General features: G+C 36.5%; 1 protein-coding gene across 7 annotated transcripts in view; it reads left to right on the forward strand.

Moving 5' to 3' along the window:
* The window catches only part of LOC115210259, a 206,797-nt gene that overhangs the window by 175,115 nt on the left and 17,156 nt on the right, over positions 1–14,526 (forward strand). For all 7 annotated transcript variants that reach the window (XM_036501874.1, XM_036501878.1, XM_036501875.1 and 4 more), the window contains one exon: positions 4,270–5,658. In XM_036501874.1, coding sequence (XP_036357767.1) covers positions 4,271–5,658 — 1,388 coding nt within the window. In that variant the 5' untranslated portion in view covers position 4,270. The remainder of the gene's footprint in view (positions 1–4,269; positions 5,659–14,526) is intronic.

Consider the following 14,526-nt stretch of genomic DNA (forward strand, 5'->3'; position numbering starts at 1 on the left):
CTCCAGCCTTCGTCAGGTATCTTGAGGAAATTTCGATCCTGGATTCTCATTCCTAAGGTATTTCTCAATGTTATTATTATTACTATTATTATTATTGTTCAGGTCACTGCTTGGAATTGAACTCAGAATCTTGGAGTTAGTAGCCCTCGCTTTTAACCACTACGCCATATGCCCATGGGCCTATTATTTTTTAAATAATCATAAAGTAGTAGTAGTAGTATCGAAGCATGAGCTGTAATGGTATGTCACTGCATCAATCATTTGTCAGTGATCCCCTATTCCCAATGGATTACACTTTTGCACCACAAAGGCAACAATCCTCCAACCCATGGGTCTGTTTCGAGTAGTCATCACTGGTGAGGGTTTTATGAAGTCAGAGTACAAATCCTATGTCAGCCCCTTTTACAACTCGCAAAGGAATCATTAGATATATTTTTTTTTTTATATACCAGTCCCCACACAGCACTTGATTGACATGAAATAAAGTGTTTTGTTCAAGAGCACAACATACCACCCAGTCCAGGAATTGAACCCATTGTCTAGTGATCATGAGTGCCACTCCTTAACCATTAGGACATGTGTCTTCATGGTCAAAGAATAAAAATATGTTTGGCTGTGAGTGTTCATACTTATTTATTTAATAATATAGGCGCAGGAGTGGCTGTGTGGAAAGTAGCTTGCTTACCAACCACATGGTTCCGGGTTCAGTCCCACTGCGTGACACCTTGGGCAAGTGTCTTCTACTATAGCTTCAGGCTGACCAAACCTTTGTGAGTGGATTTGGTAGACAGAAACTGAAAGAAGCCCATCGTATATATGTATATATATATATATGTGTGTGTGTCTGTGTTTGTCCCCCCAACATCACTTGGCAACCGATGTTGGTATGTTTACATCCCCGTAACTTAGTGGTTCGGCAAAAGAGACTGATAGAATAAGTACTAGGCGTACAAAGAATAAGTCCTGGGGTTGATTTGTTCGACAAAAGGCGGTGCTCCAGCATGGCCGCAGTCCAATGACTGATACAAGTAAAAGAGTAAAGAGTAATAAAAGTAAATGAATTGGAAATGAATTAATCAAATCTTCAAATCATGACAAATAACTTCCAGCCTAATCTTTTTTTTTATTATTTTAATAGTAAATTCATTATGGTTGACATTGTTGATATTAATCTGTCTGAGACAATCTTTCTGGTGAAAACGTGGTTTTGATTTCTGGCTTAGGTAGCACATCGTTTCCTTGAGCAAGGCATTTCATTTCACATTGCTCTAGTCCACTTCGCTGATAATGCATTATTGCTTCAGAGTGGCACCGCACTGACTATTCACCTAAAGCCTAGCAAATGCATAATGTCAACTTGATGGCTACTATGCACGAGATGATGACGTCGATGGTGATGATGATGGTGATGGTACTTCCAATATCAACTTAATAACTGAAATGTTATTTTACTAAATCTCACAAAATTTTTGGTTATTTTCAAAATTAATTGCTACACAAAGAGACAGTATTTCATCATAGAATTATAGTCACAAAATGGTTAATGTGTTAAACAGATTTGTATTATGACTGCTGACATATAATAACAATATCTTTATATCATATATTTTATTGATTCACACTAAAGCCAGTGCTTTGGTTTCATTAAATTCCTTGAACTTAACTGAAACGTGCTATATTATGAGAAACATCTCAGTTCTAATGAAATTGTCATACAAAACCAGACAGAAGAAAAAAATATTGATCCCATTAAGCATGTAAAACATTATTGATTAATATTAAAATTAGAATGATGAGTTTAAGAAATATAGAGGAACAAAACTGCTTGGTAACTAAAATATCTGACAAACCAACAGATGTTTGTCAGATGAAGAGATCTTGTAAAGCTTATATTTACTATTGTATTCTCAATAATTAATACAGAGAAATTTAAAAAATAATAAAGTGATATAAAAGAATGGTCAATTTAAAATTCTTTAAACTTGGACAATAACTTTCTCAGGAATAAAAGAGATAAATGCTCTATCCAGTAAATGGTAAAATATATATAATTAAAAGTGGTTGTAATGAAATATCTTTGGAAAGCACTCTCTTTTATTCCTGAGAAAGTTTTTGTCCAAGTTTAAAGAATTTTAAATTGACCATTCTTTTGTATCACTTTACTTTTTGTGGAATTTCTCTGTATTCATTATTGAAAATACAATTGTAAATATAAGCTTTACAATATCTCTTCATCTGGCAAACATTTGTTGGTTTGTCAGATATTTTAGTTACCTAGCAGTTTTTATTCATCTATATTTCTACCAATGATACATTTTACCATAAAATAAACAATTTTAGGTTTGGGTTAATGAAACTTTACAGGTTAATCGTTATATTTATCAGCAATATTTTACATATATTTGCAATTCGAAATGGTCACCCTTTGGTTTCATCATAGTCTTTGATCTTTCCTCAACTGTTTTATCACCTCACAGTTCTTTTATACCAGTGATTTTCAATGATTGAGAACTTCTGTTCTACAAAATCTTCCTTGAATTAATTGCTTTTGATGAATTCAAGTTCTCACCAATTTCCTTACCATTTTTCTTTATCACTTATATACAGAAAGTAGCAAAAAAATAATAACTAGCAGTATCGCCCAGTGTTGCTTGGGTTTGTTTCAACCCTTTAGAATTAAAATTTTTGAAAAGTAAAAATTTTGCATTGTGTAGCTTGTTATTCTCTTTAAGTGAATATCTTTCTGGTTGAAATACACCAAAAAATGGCAACACAGCAGTCAAAACATTGTAAAAAGTAGGAATTTTCATAGAAAAAAAAGCACCTTTTTTATGTAAATAAATTTTGGTGTTAACATGGTCCAATTTGAATTTTAGAATTGAATTTTTAAAAAGTAAAAATTTTGCATTAAGTGAAAATTTTTCTGGTTGAAATACACTGAAAAATGGCGACACAGCAGTTAAAAAAAATCGTAAAAAATAGAGATTTTCATAGAAAAAAACCCACTTGTTTTATGTAAATAATTTTTGGTGTTAACATGGTCCGATTTGAATTTTATCTTCTACGGAAGATCATACTCTCAATTTTGGTCAACTTGCGCCGTAGGGTCTCAGAGGAGATAGTGTTAGTTGAAGGCTACCAAACCTGCCATACACAGACAACTTCAGCTTTATATATAGAGAGATAACCTCCCAGATTCTATATGCTAGACTCAACAGCTAGCATGTAGAGTGTGCAAGTTCAAACCATACTGGTAACTGAAAACATTAGTTACATGAAGACACTGCTACTACCAGCTCAAGTTCACCAGTGACAGGATGCAGTAGAAAAACTGTGGGAGGTTTTTCCACCACATCGTGGCAGAAATATTTTTCATGTTCCAATCATTGTGTTGTTACCATACTGGGGCACTGCTTTGTAGGGTTTAAGTCAAGTACATATTTTTTAAAGCCAGGTTCTTATTCTATTGATCGCTTTTGCCAAACCGCTAATTTACCTGGAGATAAACAAAGCAACACTAGTTGTCAATTGGTAGTGAATGAAACTCAAAGACATGCACATTATACATATATATATATATATTATTATAAATTAGGGTATCTACGAGATACCACCATGCTGAAAATAGCAGCCATGATCTGACTCTAAAACCACCTTAAGTGTCCATATAGCAACATGGAGAGAAGACAAAGAGACAAGATGAAACACGGAAAAAATTACAGGTTTCATCTTGTCTCTTTGTCTTCTCTCCATGTTGCTATATGAACACTTAAGGTGGTTTTAGAGTCAGATCATCGCTGCTATTTTCAGCATGGTGGTATCTCGTAGATACCCTAATTTATAATTTTAATAATTATTACCTTTGAAGGTTATTTTTTCCATGCTGGCCACTTGATAGGTTTGTTATTTTATTTTAAATTAACGATCTTATCCTTATTTATATAAATTTAGACACACACATATACATATATATATATATATATATATATATATATATGATGGGCTTCCATATAGTTTCCATCAGCCAAATTCTCTCACAAAGCATTGGTCTGTCTGGGGCTATAGTAGAAGACATTTGCCCAAAGTACCACACAGTCGAATTGAACCCAAAACACCATATGTTTGCAAAGTGAGTGTCTAAACCACATAGCCATTCTTGCACATATGTATGTAAATATTCAAATATTTTTTTTTTTCAGATGTTATGTTGACAATTTTCTCTAATAACAAATTCTTATTATTCTTTTATTCTTTTTTTTTATTTTACAGAATGTCACAAGAAAAGTTTGAAAAGATACACCTGAGTGTGGTTCTTGAAGAAGCAGCTAACCACCAAATAAGCTTCTTGAACAATGTTAACCAATATCCTGAACTTTACGAACCTGCTTTTCTAAAACGAACTCTTTACAGATATGAAATACTTTGGTTGCCTCTAGCTTCCAAACATGATTTCATTCCAGCTCCATTGGATATTGAATGGGTATGGCACTGTCATATGCTGGCACCACTAGCATATGCAGAAGACTGTGACAGAATAGTTGGTAAATTAGTTAATCATGCTCTCTACTCAGAACAAGTTCGGCAAAACAAACTACAAAAAAGTAGAGAACTGTGGACAAAAGCTTACCCTAATGAACCATTTGATATTCCGCCCAATTCTGATGATCCATGCCCTGAATATAAATCCCAACTAAGTTATGATATTGTAGCTGCTGCTGCACGTCAAAGAGTTTTCCTTTACCAAGTTTCTCTACCTCACTATACAGACTACAGGTTCCTCAAACAAGCTATTATACGATACAAAAAATACTTGCATTTGAAACAGAAGAATCCAGCCACCTTTCTGGTACCATGCTACGATATTGACCTTATTTGGCACAGTCACCAGCTCCACCCGATCAGTTATCAAAAAGACACAAAGAAATTATTCAACAGGGTCTTCAATCATGACGACACTGTCAATGATCGCAGTCCAAATTCAAAATTAAGCCTCTCAGATATTGAAACTAGAAATCTTTGGATCAAAACCTACAATGAAACATTTTCTATGTACGGAGCAATGTATCGTGGGGAACCACCAGAGAGAAAACTTTATAAAATCACTAAGGAAAATTTATCTAGAATAAGTGCAAAGCATGCAATGTTTGTTGTTGAAAAGGTGTCTATACAGAATATTCCAGAAGAAGTAAGGAAATTTAATTTGGCTTTGAAACTTTTCCAGGGTTCAGATTATTTATGTACTAAACATCTCAATGGACCTAATATTGAATGGGAAGGAAAAGCCTTAATGAAACATGACATTAGCACCCACAAAAATTGCTATCTAACTATAACACTCTACAAAAAAGTTGGTTTGACCTGCTGTGGAAACAACGTTTCTCTTGGTACAACCATGTTTGACTTTTGGAAGACAATTCATTTTGCCTCTGAAGGTCAGTCATTTTCAGAAACATTATTACTTGATGAAGCACCACAAATTTCTGTTCAAATAAAAGGATACTTTACGAATCCAGTCAGTACTGCCTGCAATTTTACTGTTGAAGTTAGACCTTACAAAAAGTTTACACTGCCAACGCAGATTGAACAGATGTGGGGACCAGTTCCATTACCTCACTTACCAAATGATGTCCAAAATGTGTCTTTTGTTGGTGAACATTTGTAAGAATTTTATTTACATTTTTTTGTAATCTAATATCACAACTCTTATCTAACATCTCCTTTCTGCTTTCAACACACCTCTGTGTATAAGACTTCACAACTGCTTAATACTTCACATCTACTTATCATTTCATATCTATGTAATATTACACCTCTATATAACATTTCACTTCGGTATCACTTCACAGCTCTTTATATAACACCTTAACCAAGTATAGCATCCTACATCTGTATAATGTCTTGTCTCTGTACATCTTGTCACTCCTATATAACATCTTTCCTCCATATAACACCTCACTTGTACATATTGATATCTTAACTCTGTATATAATATTTCACCTGTATAAATATATATATATATATATATGTATACTGGAGTAAGCACATAAATGTGAAAAAAGGTGGAAAAAAGAGTACTCAAATACCAGAGGTAGAGTAATATGCTTTATTTAAAAGCAGCAGAAATATAACAAAAGCTGTTACTCAGAGTTTCACGTTCCCGTTCGTCAGACAGTTATATATATATGTCACACTTCTATGTGCCATCTCACCCCCCTCTCTCGCTCTCTGTGTGTGTATATATATATATATATATATATATATATATATTTATTTATTTATGTGTGTACATGTGTAAGTTGTCTAAGAGTCTATAAGTTATTAAAAAATGTACTCCTATATCTGTCAATAGAGTGGGTGTATTAATCAAAGTGTACAATATTATACAGCCATTACAACCAGTCTTACCAATTGGTTTTGTGTTAGGGATTCAACAAAGCGTTAGGTAACAGTCGTGTCTATCCACCTCCAACAGCATAGAGCAGTCACCATATTTCATTCTATAACGACTTCTTCTGATGAGTGCAAGGTTACATAATTGTTGAATCCCTAGCACAAAACCAATTGGTAAGACTGGCTGTAATGGATATACAGCATGTCCCAAAAGTCACTGATGAGTTTCAATTTTTAATAACTTCCTTAACTTTGCAAATAAATGCATGAAATTTTGGTACAATATAAAGGACATAATGGAAATTATTGTGCATAAGTCAAATTTTACAACACTACTACATCACATATGAAAAATGATATCGTATAAATGGCAGCCATTTTCGGCTTCACATGCCCATGCTCTTTCCAAAACTTGTACCATAACACCCTCAAGAGTTTCAGACCCTGCTTCTCTGATTTCTCAATTGATGTTCTCCTTCAGTTGCACCAGGGTTTCCAGTTTGTTGATGTAAGCCCTCTCTTTCAGGTATTCCCATAAGAAAAAAATCTGGGCTAGTCAAGGCCGGGGAACATGAAGGCCACTCAAAGCATATCTTGCACAGATTCCAGCAAGATGGGTTAACTGCTCATACTACAAGGGAAACAATGCAATTGCTACAGCTGTGCTTTGGAGAGAGAATAGTCTCCCGCTATGGCAATGTCAGCTGGCCTTCATGTTTCCCATACTTGACTAGCCCAGATTTTTTCTTTTGGGGGATACCAGAAAGAGAGGATTTATGTCAACAAACCAGAGACTCTGGTGCAACTGAAGGAGAACATCAAAAGAGAAATCAGCGAAGTGGGGTCTGAATTTCTCGAGGGGGTTATGGTACAAGTTTTGAAAAGAGCATGGGTGTGCGAAGCAGAAAATGGCCGCCATTTAAGCGATGTCATTTTTCATATGTGATGTAGTGGCGTTGTAAAATTTGACTTATGCATATTAATTTCCATTATGTCCTTTATATTATTTCAAAAATTCATGCATTTATTTGTAAAGTTAAGGAAGTTATTAAAAATTGAAACCCATCAGTGACTTTTGGGACACCCAGTATAATAGGTATATAAGTGTGTATATGTGTGTGTATATACACACATACACACACCATCTCACCTCTATATATAACATCTCACTTTTGCATATATCATCTCACCTTTATATATTATAACAGCTCACATCTATACAGAACACCTCATATTGTATGCTTCTCACTTTTATGTAACATCTTATTCCTACATAATCCCTCCCCTCTGTGTAAACACCTCACCCCAAAATTAGCATTTAATTTCTGGAAGCACTCCGTCGGTTACGACGACGAGGGTTCCGGTTGATCCGAATCAACGGAACAGCCTGCCCGTGAAATTAACGTGTAAGTGGCTGAGCACTCCACAGACACGTGTACCCTTAACGTAGTTCTCGGGGATATTCAGCGTGACACAGAGAGTGACAAGGCCGGCCCTTTGAAATACAGGTACAACAGAAACAGGAAGTAAGAGTGAGAGAAAGTTGTGGTGAAAGAGTACAGCAGGGATCACCGCCATCCCCTGCCGGAGCCTCGTGGAGCTTTAGGTGTTTTCGCTCAATAAACACTCACAACGCCCGGTCTTGGAATCGAAACCACGATCCTATGACCGCGAGTCCACTGCCCTAACCACTGGGCCATTGCGCCTCCATGATTTAACTTCTATATATAGCACCTCTTATACAAGGTTGTCTCTACATCATCGCTCAAGCTCTTAATGAACGCTTTCAAATATACCTGAAAATGCTCCCTAGTATCTTGAAATAAAAAGGAGATCATTTTTATAATAGTCCTGATGTATTGTCTGAAAATAAGATAGTGATCAAGTCTTGGTTACGTCTGTCCCCTGGGTTAAACACCAATACTATTTATATCTCCTTTTATCACTTCTATCTCTTCAACTCTTACCTTATATGCTTCTCTGTTGAGTCTACTCAAAATATAATTTGAACTCCACCAATCATTCGCTCATTATCCATCTTTTTATTAAATGTTTTATATATATATATATATATAATATAGGATAAAATTTTCAAAAACATTTTATCTGTGGCCAGCATATTTAAAATATACCTTTTAAGGTGAAAATTATAAACAACTTATAAATAAGGGCAAAAGAAAAAAATTCTTACGCCAAATATGCCAAGAAATAAACTTTAAATTATAATTTATAAGTTGTTTTTAATTTTCACCTTAAAAGGTATTTTTTAAATATGCCGGCCACTGATAAAATTTTTTTTGAAAATTAAATTTACATGTAATATAGGATAAAATTATTTTTGAAAATTTTATCCTATATTAGATGTAAATTTAATAACATTTACTTCCGGACTGTCTCTAACTCTTGTAGGACTTTCAGTCTGATCACATATGTCTCAAGGTACACTGCAAAATTTCTATTTTGGATATATTTGGGGTACTTAAGTGTACTTATGGCTTTGCGTATGCTTGATCTATGTGTGCAGTTAAGTATTTCATTTATTTATTAATGTATTTACCACTGATGTTGAGAGAATTCTTTATTGAATTAACTTAAAAATCAGAACTCTTTGGGAATTTTTGTCAGCGTGCTTTGAGACCTGTACTTTTAGTGATGAATTATGTGTGGTTATATAACGATTTAAAGTCTATTTCTTGGCATATTTGGCATAAGAATTTTTTCTTTTGCCCTTATTTATAATTTGTTTTATATAGGAGTGGCTGTGTGGTAAGTAGCTTGCTTACCAACCACATGGTTCTGGGTTCAGTCCCACTGCATGGTACCTTGGGCAAGTGTCTTCTACTATAGCCTCGGACCAACAAAAGCCTTGTAAGTGGATTTGGTAGATGGAAACTGAAAGAAGCCCATCGTATATATGTATATGTATGTATATATATGTATATATATATATATATAATGTGTGTGTGTATGTATGTTTGTGTGTCTGTGTTTATCCCTGTAACATCGCTTGACAACTGATGCTGGTGTGTTTACTTCCCCGTAACTTAGCAGTTCGGCAAAAGAGACCAATAGAATAAGTACTAGGCTTACAAAGAATAAGTACTGGGGGTTGATTTTCTTGACTAAAGGCAGTGCTCCAGTATGGTCACAGTCAAATGACTGAAACAGGTAAAAGAGTAAAGAGAGAATATTGCTTTTTTTTTTTTCATGCTTGCATATGTGGGAAGAGTTTAGGGAAATGAGTACATTTATTTTAGATCAGTTTAAATGTTTGGGACATATTTGATCAGTAAAAAGGCCATTCTTACTTCAGTATACCATGGTGAAAATGTTTCCCTTTATGCAAAAGAGTAAAACACCAAAGCCATTTCAGAGTGGACCCTATGGAGTAATATATGTACTTCAAGCTCTTTATGCGCTCATCAGTATTAGACACCAGGCAGGATAACTCCAAAATGACTAGAAGTTTTTGCTTCCTTATAAGAAATAAGTAAAAATTATCTACCAACAGCATGCTGTGACAATTGGAGCAAAATACATAGATGGCTCACAAAGCAGTATGGTGAAATAAACAAACATTCTATCAGCTCAAATATGTTTGGGATATATTTGATCTGTAAAAAGACCATTTTTATTTCACTGCTTTGCATGAAAACTATGTATTATATTATTTTGTGTCTAAATTAAATCTTTACATGTTTTATAGTCTTATGCATCCATTGTGATATTTTGCAAATTATAGGCGCAGGAGTGGCTGTGTGGTAAGTAGCTTGCTAACCAACCACATGGTTCCAGGTTCAGTACCACTGCATGGCACCTTGGGCAAGTGTCCTCTGCTATAGCCCCGGGCCGACCAATGCCTTGTGAGTGGATTTGGTAGACAGAAACTGAAAGAAGCCTGTCGTATATATGTGTGTATATATATATATATATATATATATATATATATATATATGTGTGTGTGTGTGCGCGTTTGTGTGTCTGTGTTTGTCTCCCTAGCATTGCTTGACAACCGATGCTGGTGTGTTTACGTCCCCGTCACTTAGCGGTTCGGCAAAAGAGACCGATATAATAAGTACTGGACTTACAAAGAATAAGTCCCGGGTTCGATTTCCTCGACTAAAGGCGGTGCTCCAGCATGGCCATAGTCAAATGACTGAAACAAGTAAAAGAGTATACAAACAGCAAAGGAATTCAGCATTGGCAAACCAGCAAGTGATTTATGATTTGGACTGTTACAGTCACAGAAACCGAATTCCACATTATATCTCCCTTTCCCTTTGGTGATTTGGTTGACCCAGATCCAATGGGAGTTGATTAAGATATTTCCACTTGTTCCATGTTGACTCCAAGCTGGTTGTCAAATTGTCTGCTGGCTTCATTTTCATATGTCACATAATCTTCACTGTTCCTGTAGACATTCCCAAAGAATCTACCCATTACAAGTATAGCAGGAAAGACTGGTAAATATTCCAACCATCTGAGCGTGAGCATTGCCAGAGCGGCTAACTGGCTTCCATACCGGTGGCACGTAAAAGGCACCATTCGAGCAGGATCATTACCAGCATCACCTTACTGGCACCTGTGCTGGTGGAATGTGTAAAAAGATTCGAGTGAGGTTGTTGCCAGTACTGCCTGACTGGCCCCCATGCTGGAGGAAAGGTAAAAGCACCCACTACACTCTCGGAGTGGTTGGCGTTAGAAAGGGCATCCAGCTGTAGAAACTCTGCCAGATCAAGACTGGAGCCTGGTGCAGCCATCTGGTTCGCCAGCCCTCACTCAAAATCGTCCAACCCATGCTAGCATGGCAAGCGGACGTTAAACGATAATGATGATGATGATGATGTATATAGTTGTATCAAGGATACACATCTGGATGATTTACCTATCAGTAACCAATGACTCAATGAACTGAAAAGTAAGATCAGAACCTACAATTGACCAGGCACCTCAAGAAAAATAGAGCCATATACATTTCATAGACACCTACCCTTATATAATGCAGGGTAGTCGTATATCTTTTTATGCTTGTCCCAGGCATAAAGCCACCACTCTTTCTCTTAAATACTCTCCCTACCACTTATACAAAGGGGCTTTTTCCCTCTCCTTGTTCTTTTTCTGTCTTTCTTGTTTTTTTCTTCTTCAGTATATAGGCGCAGGAGTGACTTTGTAGTAAGTAGCTTGCTTACCAACTACATGGTTCCAGGTTCAGTCCCACTGCATGGCACCTTGGGCAAGTATCTTCTACTATAGCTTCGGGCCGGCCAAAACCTTGTGAGTGGATTTGGTAGACAGAAACTGAAAGAAGCCCTCATATATATGTGTGTGTATGTGTGTGTGTGTATATATATGTGTGTGTGTGTGTGTATATATATATATATATATATATATATATGTGTGTCTGTGTTTGTCCCACCAATATCACTTAACAACCGATGCTGGTGTGCTTACGTACCCGTAACTTAGTGGTTTGGCAAAAGAGACCGATAGAATAAGTACTAGGCTTACAAAGGATAAGTCCTGGGGTCGATTTTCTTGACTAAAGGCGGTGCTCCAGCATGGCCACAGTCATATGACTGAAGCAAGAGAAAGAGTAAAAGAGTAACTAGATCAATATTAGATTTCTCTTGCTCGTATAACTGTTGAGGCCATCTTCTTAACACATCATTGCAGCAAACATACAGATTCATAGCTTGCTTGAGCCAGATGCCTCAACAAGTCAACGTCACAGCAGCCACAAATGGAACACTTTTCAATGAAACCAGAGTTTCATGACTTCCTACTAGTTATATCTTTAGTTGAAACAGTGTCAGTTAAGATCATCTTAACTGTATCGTATACAAACATGATGATGAGTGGCATCAGTCAGTTTAACAGAACCAACTTTTGGCTCCTAGATATTGTTAGAGTTAAAGCCTGCAAGCAAAACTAATCCAGATTTAGAACACCATCCAAATAAAGATTACCACATTGATAAGCTATGCTGAAAGTTAAACAGTCTTTTATGTGGTGAAAACCACAAAAGAGGAGGCCTTATCACATGGAGTATTTCCTTTAAAACATCACTTCATCATTTTTCCAGCAGATTTATACAACAAATGGCAAGTGTTGTTGTTGTTAAGCAACAATACGGGTAAGGGTGATTAGGTGATGGTCTAGGGCTTAGGGACAGGAGACCCCTAACTTTGGAAAAAAAAGAAACTTTGGTCGTCTTGTTGTAGTCGAGGACTCTTCATTGACGCCCAACACCACTGGGAAGTGGCCCTTGAAGTCGCTGGAAATGGAGATCTCCATTGAACAGCAATGGCAAGTGTTGTGGCTCGAGAGAAAGCTAAGACACACATGTTTAATTGTAGTCAAGTCTTGTAGTTGTTTAGAATAGCTAGGTATTGTGTAATCTATGAGGGGTTTCTATCTTTCAGGACCGAGTTGAAAAATAAATTTCTATTTAGTATCTGTTATGAGAGAATCCTGAACACCCCCACATGACTGAAGGTGGACTGATCAATTACAATAGATAAGAACTGAGTGAACTGTCAGTGGGATATATTTCTTTATTGCCCACAAGGGGCTGAACATAGAGAAGACAAACAAGGACAGACAAAGGGATTAAGTCGATTATGTCGACCCCAGTGTGTAACTGGTACTTAATTTATCAACCCCGAAAGGATGAAAGGCAAAGTTGACCTCAGCGAAATTTGAACTCAGAACATAGCGGCAGACGAAATACCTATTTCTTTACTACCCACAAGGAGCTAAACACAGAGAGGACAAACAAGGACAGACAAATGGATTAAGTCGATTATATCAACCCCAGTGCATAACTGGTACTTATTTAATCAACCCCGAAAGGACGAAAGGCAAAGTCGACCTCGGCGAAATTTGAACTCAGAACATAGCGGCAGACGAAATACCTATTTCTTTACTACCCACAAGGAGCTAATCACAGAGAGGACAAACAAGGATGGACAGACAAATGGAGTAAGTCGATTATATCAACCCCAGTGCATAACTGGTACTTATTTAATCAACCCCGAAAGGACGAAAGGCAAAGTCGACCTCGGCGAAACTTGAACTCAGAACATAGCGGCAGATGAAATACCGCTAAGCATTTCGCCCGGCGTGCTAACGTTTCTGCCAGCTCGCTGCCTTAACTGTCAGTGGGATAGTTGATGGTATTAGTTCGATGTGTGTTGGTTTAATGGTCAGTAGTTGAACAGGAAATACTGAGTATCATACCTACGTTCATGTAGTGTGGAGTGCGTTCTGTGTTTTAACATATATTTCTGCGATGGGTTATTTTTAGATAACCACTATCAACTATTTATTTGTGTAATATCATTTTACACCAGATGTGTATACCCACGTCATAACAGTATCCATGGTAATAAATGGATGTTTTGGCAGAGAACACATTTATCATTGTTCCAAGTAATGTTGAGTCTCTTAGTAACTGAAATAAATTGAGCTAAGTTCCCATCATGCTCTTCAATAGGTTTGTTAACGATAATATCATTGTTGAGATAAACATGAAATCCTTTGATATCATTGTCAATAATTATATCATCCATCAAACTTTGAAAAGCACTTATGGCATTAGTTACACCAAACAGTAACCTTATAGATTTGATTAAACAGCTTGTCAGCTTAAAATTTTGTGTATCGCTTATGTTCTTTGTGGAGTTGAATCTGATGGTATACTGTTTTAAAATCTAGTTTGTTGTAGGAAATAGACACTATGAGGTATTCGATATTAGGATGCGGACAGTCCTTCAGAAAGCAGTAGTGACTTAAAGATTGTGGATATTTCGTAACAAGGTGATAATTGTCTCGGCTTCCCACTACTACTGCTTGTACTCATCATCATCATCATCATCATCGTTTAACATCCGTTCTCCATGCTAGCATGGGTTGGAGGGTTCGACCGGTGATCTGGGAAGCCAGAAGGCTGCACCAGGCTCCAGTCTTATCTGGCAATGTTTCTACAGCTGAATGCCCTTCCTAACGCCAACCACTCCGTGAGTGTAGTAGGTGCTTTTTACGTGCTCAATAATACCTATTTCTTTATTACCCACAAGGGGCTAAACACAGAGGGGACAAATGTATTAAGTCGATTATATCAACCCCAGTGTGTAA

Source organism: Octopus sinensis, linkage group LG4 (genome assembly GCF_006345805.1).
Source record: "Octopus sinensis linkage group LG4, ASM634580v1, whole genome shotgun sequence".
Taxonomy (NCBI): domain Eukaryota; kingdom Metazoa; phylum Mollusca; class Cephalopoda; order Octopoda; family Octopodidae; genus Octopus; species Octopus sinensis.